General features: G+C 48.3%; 2 protein-coding genes across 4 annotated transcripts in view; both read left to right on the top strand.

Moving 5' to 3' along the window:
* The first annotated feature begins 854 nt into the window (after positions 1–854).
* On the top strand, positions 855–10,858 carry Mmp11 (matrix metallopeptidase 11). Its single transcript, XM_042666155.1, has 8 exons — positions 855–973; positions 6,108–6,322; positions 7,118–7,261; positions 7,350–7,483; positions 7,629–7,870; positions 7,958–8,174; positions 8,936–9,193; positions 10,044–10,858. The coding sequence occupies exons 1-8, from the start codon at positions 866–868 to the stop codon at positions 10,175–10,177; spliced, it is 1,452 nt and encodes a 483-aa protein (XP_042522089.1). The 5' UTR covers positions 855–865; the 3' UTR covers positions 10,178–10,858.
* A 1,356-nt stretch (positions 10,859–12,214) lies between these two features.
* Positions 12,215–25,008, top strand: part of Smarcb1 (SWI/SNF related, matrix associated, actin dependent regulator of chromatin, subfamily b, member 1) — a 40,395-nt gene continuing 27,601 nt past the window's right edge. For 2 of the 3 annotated variants that reach the window (XM_042666157.1, XM_042666156.1), the window contains exons 1-3: positions 12,215–12,487; positions 17,590–17,728; positions 19,622–19,751. In XM_042666157.1, the coding sequence (XP_042522091.1) occupies positions 12,395–12,487; positions 17,590–17,728; positions 19,622–19,751 (362 nt within the window). In that variant the 5' untranslated portion in view covers positions 12,215–12,394. The remainder of the gene's footprint in view (positions 12,488–17,589; positions 17,729–19,621; positions 19,752–25,008) is intronic. The other variant, XM_042666158.1, reaches the window with a different exon arrangement.

Raw genomic sequence — 25,008 nt, 5'->3', positions numbered from 1 at the left:
TTACCTGGCAGCTGCTAGGATCCCTGTCAAAACGGGAGGGAGCCGCTACCTCAATCTTTGCTCTTGAGGGTGCCAGAGAGGGGGCAGATTGTCTGGGGTCCTGGGGGTGAGATTGGAGAACCCCTTCCATCATTGTGGATATCACTCCCTCTGATTCTCTCTTCTCTGCCCCCCCACCCCACCCCCAAGCAGGCCCTGGAAGTCAGGAGGGAGGCCCTGATCTGGGAGCAGCCAGGGGCTCTAGTCCCCAACTGACACCTTTCTATCGCTCTCCCTACCCCCTGCTGGACCAGCTGGAGGGTCTTCTAACACTTCCGCTTGCGTTAGTAAGGGCAAATCTGGCCCATCTCAGATCTTCAGTTTCTCCATCTATAGATTGTGCCCAGTTCGTGGCAAGGTGAGAGGCTGGTTAGCCTGTCATATGCCTCAGTGTTCCCCGGGACAAACTTTCCTCACAAGAGCTATTGTGGCATCTTCCATCCGGTTGGGCTGGGGAGTCCCGGGAGAGGTGGGGGGACGTCTTCCTGGGTCTCAGAACCACCTGTCACCGAAGGTCGGAGGTCAGGCCCTCACGGAGACTCCGTGGGACAATTAGCCTTCCAAAAGTGGGGGGTAGGAATCGATCGGAGTGAAACCCGACTCCTCTCTCTCAGACTCCCCTCCGAACTCAGTGAGCCCAGCCCCTCCAGGGCCACCTCCCCCACCCCGGCCGGGGCGACGGTCGCCGGCCGGGAGAGTTTAGAACAAAAGGCGGCGGGGGGGGGGGGGGGGAAGGGGGCGTGCCCGGGCCGGGCCGGGGGCGGAGCAAAGGCTATAAGGGGCGGTGGCCGGGCGCGGCCCAGCAGGCCCAGCAGCCCCCGGGCGGATGGCTCGGGCCGCCGGGTTCCGCAGCGCGGCCCCGCGCGCCCTCCTCCTGCTGCTGCTGCTGCTGCTCGCGCTGCTGCCGCCGCTGCTGGCCCGAGCCCGGCCACCGGTGAGTGCTCGCCGCCGGCTTTTCGCTCCTCCTCCAGGGGAGGGCCGGGCACACGGGCCAAACTGAACCCTTTGGGGGCGCCCCTGGTATCCTGGCGCAGCAGGTATGCTAAAGGCCTTTTGGTTCCCCTGCGGGTGTCCCGTCCCGGGCGGAGTGCAGGTGGCGCCTGCGCAGCAATCGCTGTCCGCCCGGTGGGGCGCGCCACCCCGCGCCTGACTCACACCCCGGCTTCTCGCTCCACAGCCCCAGATGCCTGGGTTGTGTGGGTTGGGAGAAGTAGCAGAGAAACAAAGCGAAGCGGGTCCTAGGCAAGGGTCAGCCTCCTGTGGTGTGGCCTCCAGGGAGCGCACCTCCAGGTATGCGATGAGGTGGACAGTGAGTTGGACAGGAAGGGATGCTGGAATGTGAACCTGGAGGAGATGCTGCCGCTGGCACCCGAGGAAGGCAGCTGTGGCACACTGACACCCGGGAGAGCTGGAGTACGATGGTGACATTGTGTGTGATCATCACGTGGGGGGAGGGTCAGTACTGAAAATGGATGAGGGGAAGGAGAAGGTTCAAGTAAAGAGAAGAAACAGATTGAGGAGAGAAGGGACTGTAATGGAAGGGGGGGTGCTGTGTATGGCACCTTTGTGTCCAATAGCTTCACTGTCCCTTCAGGCTGGACTTTAAGGCATCAGTCACAGGATGGCTAGGGGCAGGGGCAGGACACAACCGATCTACAGGGTCCCCCAAGACCTGGTCCCTTCAGCCTCACAGCTGAATGGCCTAAACAATTCAGACGTGATGGGGGAAGACAATGTGACGGGTCCTAGGACTGGTCCCTCTGTCCAGATACACTGGCTCTGTGCATGCCAGCTTTGTCCAGCAATGTGAGTGTAGAAAGAGATGGGAAAAGTGGAGTAGAGTGAATGAGGATGCCTCAATCCAGTGCACCTCCCCCAATCTCTGAGAACTTGGGCAGCAGTTAAGCCCATGGGTTCAGAAATTGGAAAGATCTGTCTGGGTCTGAAACCAAGCTCCCTCCCCAGAACCTTACCCACTTGCTACACGTTGAGGGGATAGGATGGGCTTTGGCAACAGTGACTACAGCTGAGCGATGGGAGAAGCTAAATGAGGTGATATTATATACACTGGAGGGGAGGTCACCTGTAGCTGCCTCTCTATTTAGGGCTAAATGCTAGGGCTGGAGGCTAGCCTGGAATGGGTCTGAGCTGCACTCTGAGACACACAAGGAGCATTTGGAGTTTCCTCCAATGTGTTTATCCCCAAAATTGCTGTCAGCAGGACCAGAAGAACTCTAAATATTTATCCATCCCAGTTTCCAGTTCTCAGGAGTTAAAAGCCCAATGGGACAAAGCTGACTTCCCACTCCTCTCCCACTAGCCAGTAGGGAAGAGTGGAGAGAGAAAGATTATAGACAGACCTTGTAGCTACTGGTTGTGTGACTTGGGCAGTGTACCTGAGTTCTCTAAGCCTCAGATGAGCATGATCCGGGTATAGAATAGTGTGGGGATGTTCCAGTTTCTTCCTCACAGCCTAACAATGTATCTTGCTCTCAAGATTGCTCCCTACTGACATTAGAAAGTGTAACTATGATTCATTATTTCCGTTACACCAAAAGCAAACTGGGGCCCAAGAATTGCACTGAACCAGCCTGGCCTTACCCTGAGGTTTCCTAGACTGAGGTCCTCCCTTATTTTCTCTTTACCTGGTACTTCCCATTATCTGAATTGGAAGATGATAAGCCTCTGAGCTATGCCAGAAAACTAGGTTAGCCAAGACATTTTTGAGTGTGTCTGAGGCTGTGGGATGGTGGCTGCTGGACCAGAAGAGGGTAGGGCAGAGTGAGACAGGCCCCTCCGCTGGGTAAACCAAGAAAGGCTACTGGCCCAGGGGAGGGAATGCACTAGAAACAGAAATGCTTCTCAGGAATGTGGGTTTTGGAGATAATCCAAGAGTGGGAGAGTAGGCATGAAGGAGAGCTTTGGAGGGGGAGGCTTGAGCCCCAAATCCAGGCCTAGCTCTTACCTGACTTGCTGTGTGATCCTGGGTAAAGTCTTTGACCTCACTGAGTTGTTTCATCCTTTGGGATATAGGGTGATGGCTGTATCCTAAGCTTCTCAGGGCTATAGGTGAGATTAGGGGTGCTCTGTGCCACTACTCTACCTCATTGGATCCTAATTGTCCTGAGAGGACCAAGAATTTGGGGAGAAGAGATTCCCAAGTGTGGGAGAGGAAGATCTACAGGAGAAGCGGGTGCAGAGAAGAGCCCTTCTTTGTGCCAGATGCTACAGGAGCCATTATAGAACAATGACAACTCTTTGTTCTGGCACAATCCTCATTTGACACATAGAGAAGTTTAGGCTGTAAGAAGACAGTGACTTGCCCAGGATCAATCACCATGACATAGAAATAGGCTTTCATACCCTAAGCTTTTCAGAATAGCTAGCCTTCCTACTCAGGAGGGTGAGATCTAAAGATCACAGTTCAAACCAGTCCAGGCAGGTGAATCCAGGAGATTTATCTTCAATTAACCATCACACAAAAACAGGAAAACCAGGAAATGGAATTGTTGCTCAAATGATAAGCGTGCCAGCCTTGAGTGAAAAAGCTAAAGAACAGGGCCCAGACCCTAGTTCAGTCCTCAGTGCTGGCAAAAAGAAAAAGAAGGAGGAGGAGGAGGGAAGGAAGGAGGGAAGGAGGGAGGGAAGGAAGGAAGAAGAGAGAGAGAGAGAAAGGAAGAAAGAAAGAAAGAGAAAAAAGACAAAGAAAAACCACTTAAATTTTGGTTCTGACTCATAAAGGAAGGGGAGGAAGGGGCTATAGTGGATCTAAGACATGTAGATCCATTGCCTTCCCTTTATTTGTTCCCAGGCCTTGCTGGGCAGCAGAGAAAAGAGATTTCTGGCATAATCAGAGCTGGCAGATGGGGCTCTGGGCTGTTTGGGGCTCTCCAGGGATGACACAACTCCGTACTTTCCTGAGAGGGTCCCCAGGGTTAGGGGGAAGAAATCTGTTTCTCCTTTGGGAGGTGGGGTGGCAAGCCCCTGTGGCAAGTCACACAGTCCTGGTATTCACATCCTAAATGTGACCCTTAGAGTAGATGTTATCCTCTCACTTTATTGAGGAGTGATGGAGTTTCACTGAGCCTTAATTCAAAGTGTCTTGGAAGTTGCAGCTACTTAACAATTTCCCCTTCATTCTCTTCTGCAATCAAGATGAGGCTAGCCTGGGCCCTCCAGGGGACAGATGAGTGTCTTTGAAGAGCAGAATAGACACAGTATCCAGGGGGTGAGCTGTGAGCATGGATACTTTGCTCCTTGACAGCTGTTACCTGAACAAGGTGTTCCATTTCCCCATGTGAGGGATGATGACAATGGAACTGGCTGAAGGCACATGTGGGTGGAGGATGAAAACAGGGTTCTAATGCGCCATAGTGATAAGTATATTAACAGTAAGCCCAGAATTGTCTAAAATCTGCAAGCTAGTGAGGTTCAGAGTTGGTGTCAAGCTCAGAAACCAGGAGGAAACTGGTCTAGGGCACGATACTCCCAGTAGTTTCAAGTCCCCTTAGTGGTTCAGAAGGCTCCTTCACAAAAGAGTGTCCTTAGATCAGGAATCCAGAGCTTGGAGGACTGGGAGCCTGATTACAACTCTGGGGTGCTTGGAGACTGGGAGAGGTGCCAGAGGCTGAGGCTGAGTGTGGAGCCAGAATGGCTGGGTGCCTGCCCCAAATATGGCTGTGGGGAGACTGTAGCCACCCAGATCAGACAGGCCCAGACCATACAGGTGCCTCAAGTATCTTAGCAAACAGCATGGTTCCAGCTCTCTTATTTTTGGAGGGAGGGGGGCAGTTCTGGGGCTTGAACTCAGGGCCTGGGTGCCATCCCTGAGCTTCTTTTGCTCAAGGCTAGTGCTCTACCACTTGAGCCACAGTCTCACTTCAGGCTTTTTCTCAGTAGTTTATTAGAGATAAGAGTCTCACTGACTTTTTTGCCTGGGCTGGCTTCAAACTGTGATCCTCAGATCTCAGCCTTCTGACTAGCTAAGATTACAGGCATGAGCCATCATCATCCAGCTGGCACCATCTCTTTCCTCCTACCCAGGCTTTAGTACAGTGTCCTGAAACAGGCCCTTTCCTTTGATCTGGTGTGCTAGAGTACTCACCTGCCCCCACCAGACTCTTGTTGGGTAATATCACAGGGCTTTTATATGTCCGTCCCTGCATTTCCACTTTTCTCCTGCATAAGAACTGTGAGTTCCACTCTGAGGACTTAAAGAAAGAAGATGGGAGGATGCAGCTCAGGTGAGAACTGCCATCGGTGGTCTTCGAGTTGTGGCAGAGTCTGGCAGGAATGCCCTGAATCTCCCTGCAAGAAAAATCACAGATTGGCTTTGGCAGGATGTGAGCAAAACATCTTTGCTAGAAGTCTGACCATAGGTGGATGGAGTTGTAGATTATTGGAAGGGTACTTGGACCTATGCTAAGTACACACTTTTATGTATCATTTCATTTCATCCCCAGATCAACACTATTGTAGGAGAGTATTGCCCTCATTTATCAGGTGAGCAAGCCAAGGCCATGCTGTAGTTTCTCCATGCTGGGGGAGGGGCATGGAGGCATGTGGGGAAAAGAGAAAGGGCCAAGCCGGTTCATATACCTAGGGACTAGGTATGTCTGAGCTCAGTGGACATAGAATGAAATAAAGATAGAAATGGCTATGGAAGGGCCTTTGAGGGAGCAGAAGGCTTGATGTTTCCTTGGAAACTCTGGGATTATATACTGTGTGGGTTTGAAGAGTATAGTTTGGGGCTCATAGATTATGCTCTCCAAATCTGTGCATTTTCACTCAATCCTTGCTGATCAGCTGGGTGGGGGTGAGGTTGTGTCACACAGCCCAGAGAGGAGAAGAAGCAAGAGAGGAGGAAGAAACTTGGTGCCTTAGAACAAGATGTCAAGAATCCAGAATTAGTCCAAGATCAAAGGACCCTGCTGTGTTGCCCTTGCCCTTTAAGCCCTCACTTTTCCCAGTGACACTGTGGATCTGGGTTGCACCTGCTGAAGTGTCATAGCTCTAACTGTGGTCCATCAGGACCTGAGGGCTCACCTGGATGCCTCTTGCTTGCCCAGGACACCCACCACCACCAATCTGTGAGGAAGAGAACACAGCCTCAACATGCAGCTCTGCCTGCCTCTGCTGCCCAAGAAGTTCCCCAGCCTGCTGGTGGGCTTAGACTTCCACGATGTGGTGTACCTGACCCACCCGATGGGCTAAATGCCCGCAACAGACAAAAGCGTTTTGTGCTGTCTGGAGGGCGCTGGGAAAAGACGGACCTCACCTACAGGTAGGCGCCAAAGGCCAGGGGACCATGACCATGGGTCCATAGGACAGCTTGTTGTGCCTTCATACCTGCTTCCTGAGACACATTAGGGCTACACCTACATGTGTGCCCACTTGGCCCCAGCCATCCATGAACCAACACCCTGAAATGCTAGCTTAAAGAGAGATTGATACCCTACTGCAGTGCTGGGGCAGGACCTCTGTCATCACTAGGAGTCACCTAGGCCTGCTTTACTGGGGACCTGTTAGGGCCAAGTCTAGAACTACATGTGGATGAAGCTAAGACATAGCCCTGTCCTTTCAGGGAGGTGGCTTGTTCAAATCTACCATCATAACATGAGCCTTGTGCAGGCTATGGTGAGTGGGGATTGGTGATGTCAGGCTCCTCACTGGTTGTTCTGGAAGGCTCCTGGGCAGGTAACAAGGAAGCTGAGATATTATAGCTTCAGAGAGAATGGTCTAGTATGACAAACATAGCTTTGGAGCTAAGACTATGGAAACCTTAGGAATTTTCTGGATGAAGAACTAGGAACCATGGACAAGGCTCAAGGGGCCATGGTCTCCCCATAATGAGCAGTGTGGTCACTGTGTTCTTTCTACCAAATGCAGACACCTCTGGGCATCTAAATATATGCAAAGACACACTCATGTGCCGGGAGACTAGTTCATTGTAGTCGAGACGCAGAGCACATGTGGTTTTCACATGCATGCAGTCATTGGGCATCTAGGAGCAACTCTTGCCTCCTCAGTCACCAGGGGCTTCCATGCCCCAGGCCTAGTCTCCTCCAACTCCCCCCAGGATCCTCCGGTTCCCATGGCAACTGGTACAAGAGCAGGTGCGACAGACGGTGGCAGAGGCCTTACAGGTGTGGAGCGAAGTGACACCACTCACCTTCACTGAGGTGCATGAGGGTCATGCTGACATCATGATCGACTTCACCAGGTGAACCTATGACCTAGGAACCCCTCCAGGAACAAATTCTACTGCCAGCAGCCTCTGACTCTACCTGCCCCTCCCAATCCATCCACAGGTACTGGCATGGGGACAACCTTCCATTTGATGGGCCTGGGGGCATCCTCGCCCATGCCTTCTTCCCCAAGACCCACCGAGAAGGGGATGTCCACTTTGACTATGATGAAACCTGGACTATAGGAGACAATCAAGGTATGGGCTCAATACACATTTTCCAGATGGGGCAACTGGAGATCACTCAAAGAGTGTCTGAGGACCTACTAAGGACCTGAGCTTAAGTTCTGGAGCTAATGGCAGAAAATAGAGGATGACTGACCTATTTACTTCCCTTTTTCAGGCACAGACCTGCTACAGGTGGCAGCTCATGAATTTGGCCACGTGCTAGGGCTTCAACATACAACAGCAGCTAAGGCCCTGATGTCTCCTTTTTATACCTTCCGTTACCCACTGAGCCTCAGCCCAGATGACCGCAGAGGTATCCAGCATCTATATGGCAGGCCCCACGAGGCTACCACCTCCCAGGCTGCAGCTCTGGGTCCCCAGAATGGAGTAGACACCAATGAGATTGCACCATTGGAGGTGAGGCTGGAGACGGTGAGAAAACAGGAGATGCCAGACCCCTGCTGGTCTTGTTGGCTCCAGTGTGAGCTTTCTCTCTCACTCTAGCCGGAAAATCCACCAGATGCCTGTGAGGTCTCCTTTGATGCAGTCTCCACCATCCGAGGTGAGCTCTTCTTCTTCAAGGCAGGCTTTGTGTGGAGACTCCGTGGTGGCCGGCTACAGCCTGGGTACCCAGCGCTGGCCTCTCGCCACTGGCAAGGACTGCCCAACCCTGTCGATGCAGCCTTCGAAGATGCCCAAGGCCACATCTGGTTCTTCCAAGGTAAGTAGGAGTTGGAGGTCAGCTGAGGACTTCCTTGAGCCAAGAATACCACAGCTAAGGGTTGAGATAGACAAGCTCCTCTCAAGGGACACAAAGGACAGTGAGAGGGTGGCTTTCCAAGGCACAGCTGGGAATCTCCCAGAGGAGGCAGTTCTTGAGATCACAGCACTAAAGATATGGCATAGTAGGGCTGTACGTTGGTACATTTAAATCCCAAAGCTACCCCATGGGATGGAGTTTTAGAAGTTTTAGAGCTGAGGTCTCAGGCTCACAGGTGATGAAATGACTCACTGGAGGATGGCTCTTAGAAAGGGGAAAAGTGGGATTTGATTCAGGTCTGAAGACCCTGGAGATTATACTTTCAACTCTCAACTGCCAAAGCAGCATTTCAGATGCCAAGACCATACACAAAGGTGGACCATGGGAAACTTGCATATGGGTTCCAAAACATCCAGGGACCTGCTATGGCAGGGCTCAGGGCCCAAGGAGTGGGCAGCAGGTATTTGTGATGCCCAGACCAGGAACCCAGGTGGCCTTCTATAAATTAGAATCATCTTCCCATGTATTATTTTATAGAGCCTTCCTTATAGCTTATCCCAGATGACCTAAATAGGCCAGGTAAGCAAGCACTGTCAGACACAGTGTTTATAGTTAAGTAAACTGAGGCTGAGAAGAGTCCCTGGAAGTGGTGAAGGAGGTCCATTTTGACTGAGTGTGGCATGGTGGCTTAGCAGTTCCTTGTAACTTCCTCTCTTCCACAGGTTCCCAGTACTGGGTATATGATGGTGAGAAGCCAGTCCTAGGCCCTGCACCCCTCTCTGGGCTAGGCCTGGTGTGGTCCCCAGTCCACGCTGCCTTAGTCTGGGGTGCTGAGAAGAACAAGGTCTACTTTTTCCGAGGTGGGGACTATTGGCGTTTCCATCCCAGCACTCGGCGTGTGGACAGTCCTGTGCCTCGCCGGGCGACTGACTGGCGAGGGGTACCCTCTGAGATTGACGCTGCCTTCCAGGATGCTGACGGTGTGTGGGGCTGAGCGGTGGCTGGCAGAGGGTAGTGTAATAATTGGACGCATTCATATATACGTCAGGAGGCCCAGCTTTTCCTCACAGGAGTGGATGCCAGTACTATCCCCATGTTGCAGATGAAAAGACAGGGCCAGAGAAGCACAAGGGCTTGTCCAGGTCCCTCAACCATACGCAATGAGAAAATAACCGCGGCATAACAAGGGTCGCCAATGCTTTAGCCACAACACTAATGTACTTATACCTCAAAGTAGCCTTCTGACATAACATCTCTTATAAACTCAGTTTCTAGAGAGACAAACAGAGGCTCAGGCTATGAGATGCCTTACTAGGGCAACATAGGTAAACAGTGATCGAGCCCAGATTCCCATTAGACAGTCCCTGTTCCTAACCACTGAGCAACCAGCCAGGCTGGAACTCAAAGCTCAGGACTGCCTTGCCTGCCAGTATCCTCTTTTTGTATCCTTCCATGTGGTACTCTCTGGGAGCGCAATCTGGAAGTAGCTTGGAGCTTTGGCACTCTAGGAAGTCTTTGTGGTATGGTTGGTGAGATTGAAAGTAGAGTGATGAGGAAGTTGATGAGGGAACAGAACATGCTTTCCTGAGAGGTAGGAATTGAGCTAAGGCTCTAGATACCTCTAGACTAGACCCTGGTACAGGACGAGACCCTGGAAGGGCTCCTAGGAAGGAAAGGAGGTTTTGGAAGGGCAACCTTGGAGCTTCAGCAGTGGGAAGTCAAGGCCTTCCCATCCAACCCTCCCCCCATGCCTGTCCCTGGCCACAGCCAGCCAGGCAGGTACAGAACCCAGTGTCTACTTGCCCAGGTCTTATCTTCTTCTCTTTTCAGGCTATGCCTACTTCCTGCGTGGCCGCCTGTACTGGAAGTTTGACCCCGTGAAGGTGAAGGCTCTGGAGGGCTTCCCTCGCCTTGTGGGCCCTGACTTCTTTGGCTGTGCTGAGCCTGCCAACACGTTCCGCTGACTGTGGCTTGAATGCCCTCAGGATAACTGACCCACAGCCATCTTTATGGCTCTGGACACCAGATATGAGTCAGAGCCTGTGTTTCCTCAGTTGGGGTGGGCTGGGGGGGGGGGTAACCACCATGACAACTGTGGGGAGGGCCACGCAGGTCGTGGTCTCCTGCTGGCAAGTGTCTCAGACCAGACAGGGAAGCTTTGGAGTTACTGAAGTGTGAAGGAGGTGTCAGTCTGGCTTTGCCATACCTTTGTAGGTCATGGTCAAACCTAGCTTCTCAAGGCCTCCATCTCTGGCCCTCAGAGATGGGTGAACTACAGCATCTGATCTTCTCTCTATTCCTGCTGTACGGTTCCTGCAGAGTATTAGTGTTGGAGCTTGTATGTAAGGTATACCTTGGCCTTCTGCTCTAACCAAGCAAGGCCCTTTCCTGAGAAGTCAGATATGGGTAGATGTTTAGATCTGGCTCTCTTCTAGCTGGTGATCCTAGAGATCTATTTCTCAGGATGTATGCCAAAAGGCCTACAACCAGCTAGGGAAGGCTCTGTTTCAACATAGAAACCCTTACCTTCAGAGGCCCCAACATACCTCAATCCTGTCCTGGGCCTGGGCCTCCTGAAGCCCTTATCCTAGCACTGGTGTCTTCCAAAGCCATGTAAATGTGTGTACAGTGTACAAAGATTTTTTTTTAAAAAAATACAAACAACCCTGAGGACTGTCATTAAATATGATTGTTTTCTAAGTGCCTGCCTGGTGTCTCTTGTAACTGCAGCAAGGATGAGGAGGCCTGGTTCCTGTTAGCCCAAGCCTAACATGGAAGCCAGGGTCAAAGTTCACTTTCCAAATACTTAGGGCTCCTTCTTTTCATTTTCTATCATATCTGGAGGAACATCTAACAAAGTGGTGGCAGTTTCATTTGGTCATGCCATGCCCTATCTCCTATCTTAAAATACTTCACTTTCCACTGCTATGAAAACACAGAACAAAATTCATGGTTACTGCTGTTCTTCACGATCATCTAGCATCAACTTGCACTGTCTTCTAGGTCCTCATATCTTTTTCGTAATAGCAATTGTTGAACCTTAGAAAATCATCAACAGGGGCTGGGAAGGTGGCTCAGTGGTAGAGTGCTTGCCTTGCATGTATGAGGCCCTGGGTTCGACTCTCAGCACCAACATAAGAAAAAAGAAAAAAGCCGGAAGTGGCGCTGTGGCTCAAATGGTAGAGTGCTAGCCTTGAGCTGAAGAGCTGAGGGACAGCGCCCAGGCCCAGAGTTCAGGCCCCACGACCGGACCCAAAAAAAAAAAAAAAAAGAAAAGAAAAAAGAAAATCATCAACAGATGCTGGATTGGTTGGACATTTTCCTTAGTGTTGGGCCCTCCTCCCCACCTCAGATCCACAGGTGGGATGGGACAGAGCCACAGGGCAGGGCTACGCTTGTTGCAGACACAAAATGCAAAGCTAAGGAAGAAAAGGAAAAGGAGTCCCTCCTCTCTAGCACTCCTCTGATGCACTAGCCACGCCAAATACTACCTGGCCTTTGAATATTACTAAATACCAAAGTCTTTGCCCAAGCTACCCTCATTCAGTGTTAACATGCTGCCCACAGCCTCAGGAACAGCTATTGGCCCGGAACTGGGATTTTTTTTTTTTCCTAGAAGTATTCTTATCTGTTCAACTGCACTGCTTTGAGGGGTGGAGAAAATGGGATGTCAATTTCGGGTCACAAACATGCTCAAAGCTCTCAGGGTCCCAAATGTAGCTCTGACCCCCGCCAGGCCTGAGGCCACACTTCCTTTCTTCAACCTTGGGCAGAATGCCAGTTCTGGCTGTGAGACTGAGAAAACCACCGCCTGAGTCCAGTCCGCAGTGGCTATTTCTGTCCGTGAGAAGCTTTCCCGGGCATCAGATTGAAGCAACAGCTTCTGGTGGAAGAGAAATTGGTCGTGGTTCCTTTAAGGGACCCACGGGAACGTGCGGGCCTTTTGTTTGGGCGGCGGCAGAGGCGCGCGCGTTAGCGTCAACATCCGCGCATGCGCAGTCTGGACGGCCTGGTCGTCGTTTGCGGCGGCAGCTGAAGATCCCGGTGGTGGCGCGAGCTCCGGCCCGGCCCGCCCTTCGTCTCTTGACCTCGGTTCCCTCACTCCGGCGCGCCTCAGCCCCGCCCCAGCCTTCTTAAATCCCTCAGCAGTTCGGATCCGGCCGCCCGCCTCCGCCGCCACAATGATGATGATGGCACTGAGCAAGACCTTCGGGCAGAAGCCCGTGAAGTTCCAGCTGGAGGACGACGGCGAATTCTACATGATCGGCTCCGAGGTAGCCCCGCGGCGCGTTCTCGCCCTCCCGGGCCCGGCCCCGCGGGAGCCCCAGGGCGGGTCTGTGCGCCGGGAGCGCGCGTCCCCATTCATCGCCAGGGCGGCGGCGGCGGCGGGCGGGCGCGTGCGTGCTCGGGGCTGGGGGCGTGGCCAGATGGGCGTGGCCGAGCTCGACCCTACCTGGAAGGTCTGAGTTCAGTGCATTTCTCGGTGACGGGGATACCAGGGCCTGGCGTGCTACTGGTCTCTCGTTGAGTTGGTCTAACTCCACCCGGATGCAAAGAATGGGAGTGTTCGGTTAGCTCTTGTGGCGGTGCTTGGGAGTGGAGATGCACTACTAACTACTGCCCTCGAAAATTTTAGAGATGGTGGAAATCTCATGTGCACCCTTTACCCCTTTGCTCCATTCAGGGTCCTGAAATCTTGGTTGTAAGCCTTCAGCTTAGGAAAGTTCCCTCCTCTTTGTATTCCTTGCCTTTGAGACGGGTGGTAGAAGTAGTGTTCTGACCTTTGTTTACTGGAAGTTATTGAGTCTGCTGGCTGACTGACTTCAGGAAAACCCTACATCTGGCCCCTCAATGAGGCATTTGTACTGAGTGTATTAAATTTTTACAGATCCACTCAAACTAGTCCTTGTTTAGTCCAACAGTAGCCCCCTACTAGTTCATATTTCTTTTAAAACACACACACAGACACAGACACACACACACACAGACACACACACACACACAGACACACACACACACACACACACACACACAAACCCCTGTGGGTAAAGCCAGGAGCTGTGGGTTGTGCCTGTAACCCTAACTCCTCAGGAAGTTGAGATCTGAGCATCACAATTTGAAGCCAGCCTAAGCAGGAAAGTCCATGAGCCTTCTTCAGTTCGCCACCGAAAAACTACAAGTGGACTTATGACCCAGTTGGTAGTGTGCCAGCCTTGGGTGAAAAAGCTGAGGGACAGAACCCAGGCCCTGTCCAAGCTCTACTTCCAATCCACACACAACTATGGGTATAAAATTCAGATGTGCAAATGTCAATAAAATAATCAGGTAAAATTAAATACCAGCTCTGTAGAGCTAAAGCCATTTCAGAATGCCAAAGATTACCTCTCCTCTCAACAGTGTTTATACTGCAACATTTCATTCAAATTATTATTTTGGCAGTATTAGATTTAGGTACTCAAGGCTCCATGCTTACCTACTAGGCTGGCTCTCTACCACGTGAGCTACACCACTAGCCCTGCTTTTTGTTAGCTATTTTGGAGGTGAAGTCTAGGGAACTTTTTCCCCTAAAATAGTGTTGAATCTTCCTCCTCCATATTTCAGCCTCCTGAGTAGTTAGGTTTACAGATGTGAGCCATTGGCACTTGTCTAATTTTTTTTTTTTTTTTTGTCAGTCGTGGGGCTTGAACTCTGGGCCTGGGCGCTGTCCCTCAGCTCTTCAGCTCAAGGCGAACGCTCTACCACTTGAGCTACAGCGCCACTTCCAGTTTTCTGGCGGTTTATTGGAGATAGGAGTCTCACCGTGTCTCCTGCCCGGGCTGGCTTTGAACCGCGATCCTCAGATCTCAGCCTCCTGAGTAGCTAGGATTACAGGCGTGAGCCACCAGCGCCCGGCTTGTCTAATTTTTTTAAACAATTGAACATAGTGTAATGAATGAAGCCTCGTGTTATTAAGAGACCACCATTGAACTTTGTTTTTTCTTTTCTTTCTCTCTCTCTCTTTCTTCTTTCGTTCTTTCCTTGTGCCAGAACTGGGATTTAATCTCAAGGCCTCATGTCCTAATTTAGGTTTTTGTTGTTGTTTGTTTGCTTTTTGCCAGTTTTGGGGCTTGAACTCAGGGCTTGGGCACTGACCCTACCACTTGAGCCACAGCACCACTTCCAGCTTTTTTGAGTAGTTTATTCAAGATAATAGCTTACTAGGACTTTTCTGCCCAGGCTGGCTTCGAACTTCAATCCTCAGATCTAAGCCTTCTGAGTAGCTAGGATTACAGGTGTAAGCCACCAGTGTCCGACTTAACTTAGTTTTTTTGATCAAGTTTGGAGCCCTACTACTTGAGCTACATCTCCCCTTCTGGCTTTTTGGCGGTTTATTGGAGGTAAGAGTCTTAGTTTCTTGCCCAGACTGACTTCAAACCAAAATCCTTAGATCTCAGCTCCCTGAGTAGCTAGAATTACAAATCTAAGCCATTGGCACCCTGCTAGATCAAAACTTTAATGTTTTAATTTTCACCATTTTTTAATTAAAGAAGAGGGGCTGGGAAGGTGGCTCAGTGGTAGAGCGCTTGCCTTGCATGCCTGAGGCCCTGGGTTCGATTCCTCAGCTCCACATAAGAAAAAAGAAAAAAGCCGGAAGTGACACTGTGGCTCAAGTGGTAGGGCACTAGCCTTGAGCTTAAGAGCTGAGGGACAGCGCCCAGGCCCAGAGTTCAGGCCCCATGACTGGACCCCCCCCCCCCCCCAAAAAAAAAAAAAAGAAAAGAAAAGACAAAATGCAATAAGCTGATCAGATTGTCACTTAAATGCTCTTGTTCTAATAATGCGGTGCTGAATACAGCCCATTCCTGTACATAGTCCTTGCTGGCCAGTAGGCATCTGCTTAAATGCCAAATGCAAAAGGCAGTTGAGTTACAGAACCTTGATACGTAGCTAGTTGTATCTTAAAGAAACCTTTACCTGATCTGCTGAGTGAAAAAATAATCTGTTTGGCCTTGGTTCTGACTGAGTGGTATTTCTGAAAAGAAAACTTTTCTTTGTTTGGTGGAGTAATTGAGAAACAGCTTGTGGTTAGGTGGGAAGAACTTCAGGAGGCTTAGTTACTACCCTGCTCTGTTTCCCCCACCCCTCGCTTTCTTTTTAGTGCTGGAACTCAGCCCAGGGGCCTTGCATATGCTATGCACATGCTCTACCCCTGAGCTATCCCAGTTTGTTTCATTTTCCCATGTGTAAAGTGAGATACGTAGACTCTGTGATACCTCAATACCTTCCCCCAAACACATTTTAGGTTTTAGAAAGTGAACTAAAGTCTTTTCTTTCTGCTCTTTCACTTTTGACCCTCCTGTTGAATGATGACAATCATCCTAAGATGCAGAGATCTGGCTTAATAATCACAAGTTTAAGGAAAGGCTCAAAGTCTTTGCACTATTTCTACCCAGTTGTTCCTGTGGCAATCTTGGATGTGGATGGCTGGCCCTTGGCCTCTTTCCCCTTGGAGAATAGATACTATATTCAGACAGGTGAGCCAGCTTTAGCAACATACAGTTTAGCATACATGAAGCTGCCTTGGGAGGCCCTCTGCTGTTGCTATGAGTATGCATCACAGTTCTACCATCTTTTTTTTTTTTGGGGGGGGGTCCAGTCATGGGGCCTGAACTCTGGGCCTGGGCACTGTTCCTCAGCTCTTCAGCTCAAGGCTAGCGCTCTACCACCTGAGCCACAGCGCCACTTCCGGCTTTTTTCTTTTGCTTATGTAGTGCTGAGGAATTGAACCCAGGGCCTCAAGCATGCAAGGCAAGCTCTCTACCACTGAGCCACCTTCCCAGTCCCTTCAGTTCTACCATCTTTAAGCAGTTCAACGTAGCAAGCCAGAGTCACAGAGGTTTTAGTACCCTAAGAAATGTCAGAGTCCAACATTTTCATTTTACATTCAGGAAACCTAAATGGGAGAGGGTAAAGGCTGGTTCAGGAAAAGCCAGGTAGATAAGCCTCAGCCCTTGGGAGGAGTCAAGGTTTCATGAGCCCTGCAGAATCTTCAAGGTAGTCATAAAGATCAGGTTTGTCAGTTTCTTTAAAAACAAAAAACTATCCAGGCACAAAGTGGCGCACACCTGTAATCTTAGCAACTCAGGAGGCTAATATCTGAGGATCTCCATTTAAAGCTATCCAGGACAAGAAAGTCTGTGAGACTCATCTCCAATTAACTAGCAAAAAGCTACAAAAAAGTAGAGATGTAGTTCAAGTGGTAGAGTGTCAGCTTTAAGCAAAAAAGCTCAGGGACATTGCCCAGGCCTTATTTTAGGCTCAGTACCAACAGTCAATGGCAAGAAAAATAAAGAAAATTACTTTTACATTGGATGATAATGACTCACAAAGCCACAAAGCAGTGAGGGATTTTGACTGTCTGTATGGCAGATGATTCTTCTCTTATGGTATTCAGCAGCTGTGGTTGTTGAGCATAGAAATTGTTCCTCAATGAAAAATGAAGAAACATACTTGTATGTAACCAATATGATGTGCTAGCTATGTAAAATAGAAAAATAATAGAATTGATCCTTTGAATGGTGAAGTTCAGAGTCACTGACTATATGACCCAGAAAAACGAAGTGATTCCAGGTCACAGAGGGAGCCAGCACCTGGCACCCCATCTGCTGGTGTCCCCCACAGTTTGACTCTGAAGTGTGGTCATTTCTGAAAAATCAATGAGTCCATGGGGTGTCTTTATAAGAACCTTAGTACGAACTTCATTTTTATGGAGAAAGTCATAACTCTTTATTTGGTACAAACCAACTGAAGCTATTGTTTGGGGAAGTAATGATTTATAAGGCTGTCTGGTGATTACCAATAAGTGCTTTTTAGACTCTTTGGAAAATTCCTTTGGTATCCCCAATTTGAGTTTTGTTACTAAACAAAGCAGCACGGGACATGGGGAGAATTATCTTACATCTGTCTAAAATTAGAAGACCTTTTTGGTGTTTATTACATCGTAAAAATATCAAAGTCTGCTTCTTAAGATAAAAGAAGGTCAAAGAAGCCTTGCATTTCTGGAAAGTGCCAAAGATCCTTAATCCAAAAATCAAAATCATCATGAGCTTCTTGCTCAGCTCTGGGGGAATCTTGCTAAGCTCTTCAGACATCTGGTCAGGCCTTTTGGAACGTGGTTCTTTTGTCAGGGTGGACAGATGCAGGCCAGATGTGCACTGTTTTTGAACCCTTGATGTCAGCAAGAATGTGTTTTATTGCTGCTGAAAGCCTGGCGCCAGGGGGCCACCCGAAGACCTGTTTATCAGACACTGATCCAGCAGATCTTCTGCTCACCAGGACCCTCCCCTTGCACGTGCAGATATGACTCTCATAATGAGCCTTCTTGCTTTACTCATAGGTGGGAAACTACCTCCGTATGTTCCGAGGTTCTCTGTACAAGAGATACCCTTCACTGTGGAGGCGACTAGCCACTGTGGAAGAGAGGAAGAAAATAGTTGCATCGTCACATGGTAAAAAAACAAAACCTAACACTAAGGGTGCGTCTTCACGAGGGTTTGTAAACCTGTTTCAAAACCACTCGCTTATGTCATGAAGATAAAACGTTTTCACTCCAGTGTCTTCACTGCAGCTTTGGCCTTAGTTAGCCAGGAGCATCCCAGGGGCAGGACCTGCCAGTGCACGTCTGGCTCAGGTGAGAGTGTGGCTTAGCGAGCCATTGGTGGTGCACTATCAGATATTCCTGATGGGGCCAGTGGGTGTGTGAGGAGGGGTCAAGGCTGGGGCTAGCAGGTGCCGTGAAGACATGTTGGTCTCAAAACGTTTTAGGAATGCTGTGATGCTCTGCCATTTGCTGTGGGCGTGTCACCATAGTCATTCTCCATGTAGCCCTGGGGGTGGGTGGTGGCCCCAGCCCCACCATTCCCCTCTGGGACTTTCACTGCTTGTCTCCCAGAGCCCATCCATCCATAGCTCTTCATCCTGCATCCAGTATGCTAAGCTCCGGTGCAGGCAGCCCCACCCACCATGGTTTATCATGTGCCTGGGGCTTGCTAGGTGAGCTGCCTAACATGAGTGAAGCTAGTGTGCTTTGGCCATGGCAGCTCTGTGCAGGGCGAAGTTGCTCTTTAGACATTCTGAGGGAGCCATCGGGAGACATGTCCACCAGGACATTTGAGTATAGATGCAACATACCATTTGGCAAGTGGCAAAACTGCTTCCCCCTTGGCAATGATGCCTTAGAGAAAGCTGCCCTGGGCCTATGTGGGTGTGTTCATGTGTATAGGTGGGTGTGTGCATGTATGTGTATAGTGCTTTATAGTCTGTCCTGTTGAGTTGTGACTGTAGGTGCTACTGTGGTTTTGTCCATCATGAGCAAAGTAGGATATTCTTTTAATGCAGGAGCCAGAGCTGTTTTAATCTGCCTTTATTACATTTCTACTCACTGGCCTATATCAGTTTCCTTTGTGCTCCCCTCACTGCTCATAGAACACCAGTCACTAGTACAGTGGCTCCCTAGCTTTACCTGCCCCCTACCCAAGTCCCTGTGGAGTCTTGGTGGTGCTTCTACCTTGTACTGAGTGATTCTTCTGGGAAGGAAGAAAAAACAAGCTTGGCCTACAGACAAGTAACGGCTCTTGATCAAGGTTTCCTAGAAGAGCTAGGAAAGAGCTAGCTTAAAATCTGTCCTGCTTTCCAGACAACATCTCCACATTGGCTTGGGGACAGAAACTTCTGTTTGGTGAAAAGCGCTCTAGGCTCTTGTTTTAAAAGAAAAGCATTCTTCCATCTTTCATTCTATTTCCCATTCCATTTCCCCACCTTGCTTCATGTCGTGGATTGTGGTGGTATCAGACCTCTTCCCACTGGGGTGTTATTCTGGAGTCTTCCTGACAGCCTCTGATACTGCAGATGTCTTTAGCACTTCATCTGCCCCTGAGCCAGTGCTCACAGGCCAATTAGTCAAATCAATCCAAAGGGATAAATTTTACCCAATACAAATAAACCCCTTGATCAAGATTGCCTTTTTTGCCGGGGGGAGGGGGTGAGTCTAGCACTGGTGACCCACACAATCCTAGCTATTCAGGAGGCTGAGATCTGAGGATTACCATTCGAAAACAGCCCAGACAGGAAAGGCAATGAGATCTCCAATTAACCAGAAAAAAGTTGGAAGTGGAGGTGTGGCTCACGTGGAAAAATGCTAGCTTTGAGAGCAACTCAGAGACAGTGCCCAGGCCCTAAGTTCTAGCTCTAGTACTGGCACACAGATAAACAAAACAAAAGGCAGATTGCCCTTTTGGAAGAGGCTAACATTCAGCAACAGTAAGTTTGACACTTTGCCTGAGAACTTCAGTGTGCTATATCCAATTGGCTGGCTGCTGTTTGCTCCTGTCATCAGCAGAGTGACCACAGCAGTCTCTCTCTGCTTACAGATCATGGGTATACCACCCTTGCCACCAGCGTGACTCTGTTGAAAGCCTCGGAGGTGGAGGAGATTCTGGATGGTAATGATGAGAAGTATAAGGCTGTATCCATCAGTACAGAGCCCCCTACCTACCTCAGGTAATGAATTCCTGGACCTGGGTTCTTCTGGGACACTCATGGGGATTTTTCTCATATTCAAACACAGGTTGAAGTGAAGTTGAACTGAAATACCTTCCAACACTTTACTCACAGTGCTTACAATTGTCTTAGCCAGGTTTCTAAGTTCCTTCTATATCTTTAGAATCCCTAAGAAATAAACAGAGGCCAAGTGTTGAATTGGATCTGGAGAGCAGTTAGGAATGCTTTGAAAGTGCCCTTTGTCAGAAAAATGAGTGACCTCAGATGAACTGAAAAAACGAAACAAGCAGTAGATTTAAACATAGAAAAAAACTTAGTACCTTTAAAAGAGTACTTATAACATCAAAATGGCAAATCAATGGAAATTTACTGTGTTGTAATCTAGAGTCTAGTCATCTAGATGTTGTGTGTGTGTATGTATGTATGTGTGCGCATGTGTGTGCGCACACAATTTAGGTCTTGGTCCTATCCCTTAACCTTTTCACTCTAAGCTGGAACTATAAGGGTCACATCTTAGTCCATTGAAGTGTCTACACCTTCTAACACCTGACCTTTTCTTGAAAGTAGACACTCAATAGCTCCATATTCTCTTTTATTATTATTCACAACCCTCCAAGAACATCTCTGTACATATAATGGTTTTACTTATTTTGTATTTACACTGCTATGCATTCAGATTTGTAAGAAAAATTTGGCTATTTCTTTCTTTTCTTTTTTTTTTTTCCCTCTGATCAGTTGTGGAGCTTGAACTGAGGGCCTAAGTGTTGTCCCTGAGCTTTTTCAGAAACTCAAGGCTAGCTCTCTACCACTTGAGCTATAGCATCACTTCCAGTTTTCTAGTGGTTTGTTGGAGATAAGAGTCTTACAGACTTTATTGCCTGGGCTAGCTTTCAACAACGATCCTCAGATCTCAGCCTTCTGAATAGCTAGGATTATAGGCTGGTGCCCAACAAAAAATACTTGGATTTTTCAACAGGTTTTTTTCATTCCTTTTGTTTTAAGTGGAGCTGGGAATTGAATCCAGGGCTTTATGAGCACATGCTATTTTTTCAGTCCTCAATGTGTAAAAAAGTAGATGATCTACTCCCAGAAATATAATAAGGAAGGATATTTCTTACATATAATCTCATTTTATTTGGTTTTACTTTTGGGATACTGAAGATTGAGCTCAGGGCTTCATGCATGTTATTGTGCTAGACCACTAAGCTACACCCCAGTTCCTTGTATAATTTAAAAAATTCATCCAGGAACTGGTGGCTCACACCTGTAATCCTGGCTACTCAGGAGGCTGAGAGCTGAGGTTTGCAGTTTGAAGACAGCTGGGGCAGGAAAGACTATGAGACTCTTACCTCCTATTAACTACCCAAAAAGCCTGAAATGAAGTTGTAGTTCCAGTAGTAGAGCATAAAAGCTCAGGGATGGGGAAAAAAGAAAAACATCATGGTTAAAGGAAGAAAACCAAAAACCTATCCACATAAGGAAGTAAGGATGCTGTAATAAAACTGGCACACTTGTCTGCTAGAGATGACTCTGTACATAGAAGTGATCTTTTTGTAAAATATTCGAATACCAAACAATTGCTGACCCATTAATTTCACCCCTGGGAATTTTTCTCAAAGAAATAATTTGAAAACACAAAATAAGTAAAAACGATTATATATACATAGATGTTCTTTAGAGGGTTGTGAATAATACTGAAAGGGAATATGGAGCTGTTGAATGTCTACTGTTAAGGAAAAGTCAAGTGTTAGAAGATACAGACACTTAAATGGACTAAGATGTGACCTTTCATGTCAGCATCAGGTAGACTGCAGCATCTGAGCCATGGCTCATGTGAATGTAGCATGTAGAATATAAGACATGCCTATGGGGCTGGGAAGGTGGCTCAGTGGTAGAGCACTTGCCTTGCATGCTCGAGGCCCTGGGTTCGATTCCTCAGCACCACATAAGAAAAAAGCCGGAAGTGGCGCTGTGGCTCAAGTGGTAGAGCGCTAGCCTTGAGCTGAAGAGCTGAGGGACAGTGCCCAGGCCCAGAGTTCAGGCCCCACGACTGGACTACCCCCCCCCAAAAAAAAAACAAAAGACATGCCTATCTACCTTACTCTTTGAGCCCTCAAGAAAAAATACATTTCTAAAATTAAGCTTAGCTGGGCGCTGGTGGCTCACGCCTGTAATCCTTGCTACTCAGGAGGCTGAGATCTGAGGATCGCAGTTCAAAGCCAGCCCTGGCAGGAGAGACCGTAAGACTCCTATCTCCAATAAACCACCAGAAAACCAGAAGTGGCGCTGTAGCTCAAGTAGTAGAGTGCTCGCCTTGAGCTGAAGAGCTGAGGGACAGTGCCCAGGTCCAGAGTTCAAGCCCCATGACCGACCAAAAAAAAAACAAAAAAACTAAGCTTAGAACCTGTTTGTTGCCTGTGGCTTATACCTGTGATCCTAAGCTACTCAGGAGGCTGAGATTTGAGGATCATGGTTCCAAGCCAGCTGGGGCTTATCTCCAATTAAACTGCAAAAAGCTGAGATATGGCTCAAGTGATAGAGTGCCAGCCTTGCAAAAAAGCCAAACAAGAGTTTGAGGCCCTGAGTTCAAACCCCATTACTGCATAAATAAAACCAGGCATTGGTTACATTTTTGTAATCCCAGCACTTGGGAGGTTGAGGCAGAAGAATTTTGAGTTCATGGACAGTGTTGGATAAATAATGAGACCTTGTGTCAAAAACAGAAAAAAAATACATTCCCATAAACATAAGCTAGGGAGCACTAAGAGGTGGGGATTATTATTCAAAGTGATGTTTTCCAGGTTTTCTCTCAACTTTGCTGTCAAATCATTTTTCTAATTCTTCATCAAGTAAGGTGGCATGCATCCAGCCTAGCCAGTGTTGTAGACGTGTGCTCGGCAGATTCTTACTCTCCCAAGGGATGTGGTGAGAACATAAAGATGGCTAGACTTGCCCGGGAAGTCACAGAAGGAAATTGTATACATATGGACGGCACTTTTAAGTTGGCGTGTGTCAGCTGAGAGCCTTTTATAGGGTGGTAAACAATTTTTTAATGATCATGTCATATGAAGATCAGCTGAGAGAGTACAGTCTTGTTACCCTGGAGGTCAGGACAACGGAGTTCAGAGTGGTTCAAGGGAAGCATCTTTGGCTGGCTTAGTCAATCTGTAAATGGGCCAGTTAGCCTCCTCACCCAATCACTGGATTGTTTGAGCACAGGCTGGATATACCTTTTGGGATTCTTGGAAAGAGCTTGTAGTGTGAGCTGGATTTGATGTTGTGACTTAGATGTTTGTGTTCTGTATATGTCTCAGTCTGTGATTTATATTTATTGTCTGTGGTCTGTGACAACTAGCATGGTCTTCTTGAGCTGGCTACCAGATGAGGGGCTGGACATAGAAATGACAGAGATAAGGTCAAATTGAGGGTAAGAGGTAGGAGCTCAGCTCAGGAGCTAGGAAGATACCTATCTAGCAAAATAGAAGTGATCACAGCCTGGCTACACTGGAACTTTTAATGGAAGAGTCAAAAAAAATTCATATTGCTGGTCCCTTCACTAGAGATGGGGATGGGATTGGGGCTCAGGAATTTGCTACTTAATTTGGTGCTAGTACTGGGACTTGAACTTAGGGCTTGGGTCCTGTCCCTTAGCTTTTTTGCTCAAGGCTGATGCTCTACCACTTGAGCCATAGCTCCAGTTCTGTATATTTTTTGCTAGCTAATTGGAGTTTCAGATATTTCACTGCTTGGCTGACTTTGAACCAAGATTCTCAGATCTTAGCCTCCTGAGAAGCTAGTGTTATAGACATAGGCTACTAGTGCCTTTACCTTTTTTTGTTTCAAAAGCTGGGGCACTGACACCTTCAGTGCTCAAGTCTGAAATTCTAACCAGAATATGGGTAGAGATAGGGAGGGATTCATGGTGCTCAGTTTGACCAGGACTATGGCAAATCTTCTGTATTGCTGTCTTACTCTGATCTTTTATCAGCCTTCATCTTATACTTGAGTCCTGAAACATAAATGGAAGGTAGAACTAATTTTCACAGGACCTTAAAAGCTGGGACAGCATGACCAGGGACACTCCTTTTTTAGCCTACCTCCCCCAAAAAAGAAAAAGAGGTAAAGGGCACAGGCCCAGACAGGTTTTGGTTACCACCTCTCCCCTCTCCCCACCCCATTCATGGATAGGAGTAAGGCCCTCATGCTGCATCCCCAAGTCCCTTCTTAAGGGTACTGTCAAACGCTTGTTCTAACCATATAGACAGTTATTGTAGGAGCAATTTGTGCAGATAGTGGGGAATATGGGTGTTCACTGGTACTGGGGCTTAAACTCAGGGCCTTTTCACTTATGGCAAGTGCTCTATCACTTGAGCCATGGCTGTACTTCCAGCTTATTGCTGGTTAATTGGAGTTAAGAGTCTCCCAGACTTCTTACCCAGGCTGGCTTTGAATCATGATCCTCAGATCTCATCCTCCTGAGTAGCTAGGATTATAAGTATGAGCCAGTACCTGGCTTGTGGGGATAAAGATGTGCCAGGTGCTGGTGCCTTATGCCTATAATCTTAGCTGCTCAGGAGGCTGAGATCTGAAAATCTACGTTCAAAGCCCATCGGGGACAAACAAATTCTAGCGACTCATCTCCAACTAACCAGCAAAAAGCCAGAAACAGATATGGTTCATGTGTTATAACATCAGCCTTGAGCAAAAAAGCAAGGGAGACCATGAGGCCCAGGATTCAAGCCCTGTAGTGGGCACAAAGAAATAAATAAAAATAAAGATGAACAATACGTAAGTACTGCTTTCTTTGTAGCTTACAGTTAAGAAAAAGCCACAAAGCACTGTGGGAGCCTGACTGGTCTCATCTGTCTAACTCAGCAGTGAAACTTCAGTGTAAAAATAGCTTTGAGAAAAGCAGCCTAAAATTTGGAGAAAAGACCATTATGGGACAGAGGTTATTTAAATTACTTGGGGTGACATTTTCTGGAAGATATTTGCCAGTCCATTTTCTTACCTCTGCACCTGTGGGTGGTCAGATGCCAGAAACCTTGCCTAGTCCATCTTAGAATGGTTGACACACCTAAAAATCACAGTCTTTTGGGTGTGGTAGTTCATATTTGTAGTCCCAGCTACTTTGAAGGCCAAGATGGGAAAATCACTTGAGCTCATAAGTTCAGGGCCAACTAGGGCAATATAAGGAGACCCTGTCTCAAACAAAAATCATCAGTCTGATCACATCTCTTTTCTCTGGAAGCTTCCA

Source organism: Dipodomys spectabilis, unplaced genomic scaffold (assembly GCF_019054845.1).
Source record: "Dipodomys spectabilis isolate Male_0828 unplaced genomic scaffold, ASM1905484v1 ptg000363l, whole genome shotgun sequence".
Classification (NCBI taxonomy): domain Eukaryota; kingdom Metazoa; phylum Chordata; class Mammalia; order Rodentia; family Heteromyidae; genus Dipodomys; species Dipodomys spectabilis.
Note: the sequence above shows the minus strand (reverse complement) of the source record. Positions and strands in the feature narration are given on the sequence as shown.

What these genes read in the sequence shown, in the direction of transcription:
- Mmp11 (XM_042666155.1), top strand. Translation starts at nt 866, where the DNA reads ATGGCTCGGGCCGCCGGGTTCCGCAGCGCGGCCCCGCGCGCCCTCCTC. An exon ending in GACTATAGGAGACAATCAAG is followed by an intron (nt 7,484 to 7,628) that starts GTATGGGCTCAA and finishes TCCCTTTTTCAG; the next exon opens with GCACAGACCTGCTACAGGTG. An exon ending in TGCCTTCCAGGATGCTGACG is followed by an intron (nt 9,194 to 10,043) that starts GTGTGTGGGGCT and finishes TTCTCTTTTCAG; the next exon opens with GCTATGCCTACTTCCTGCGT.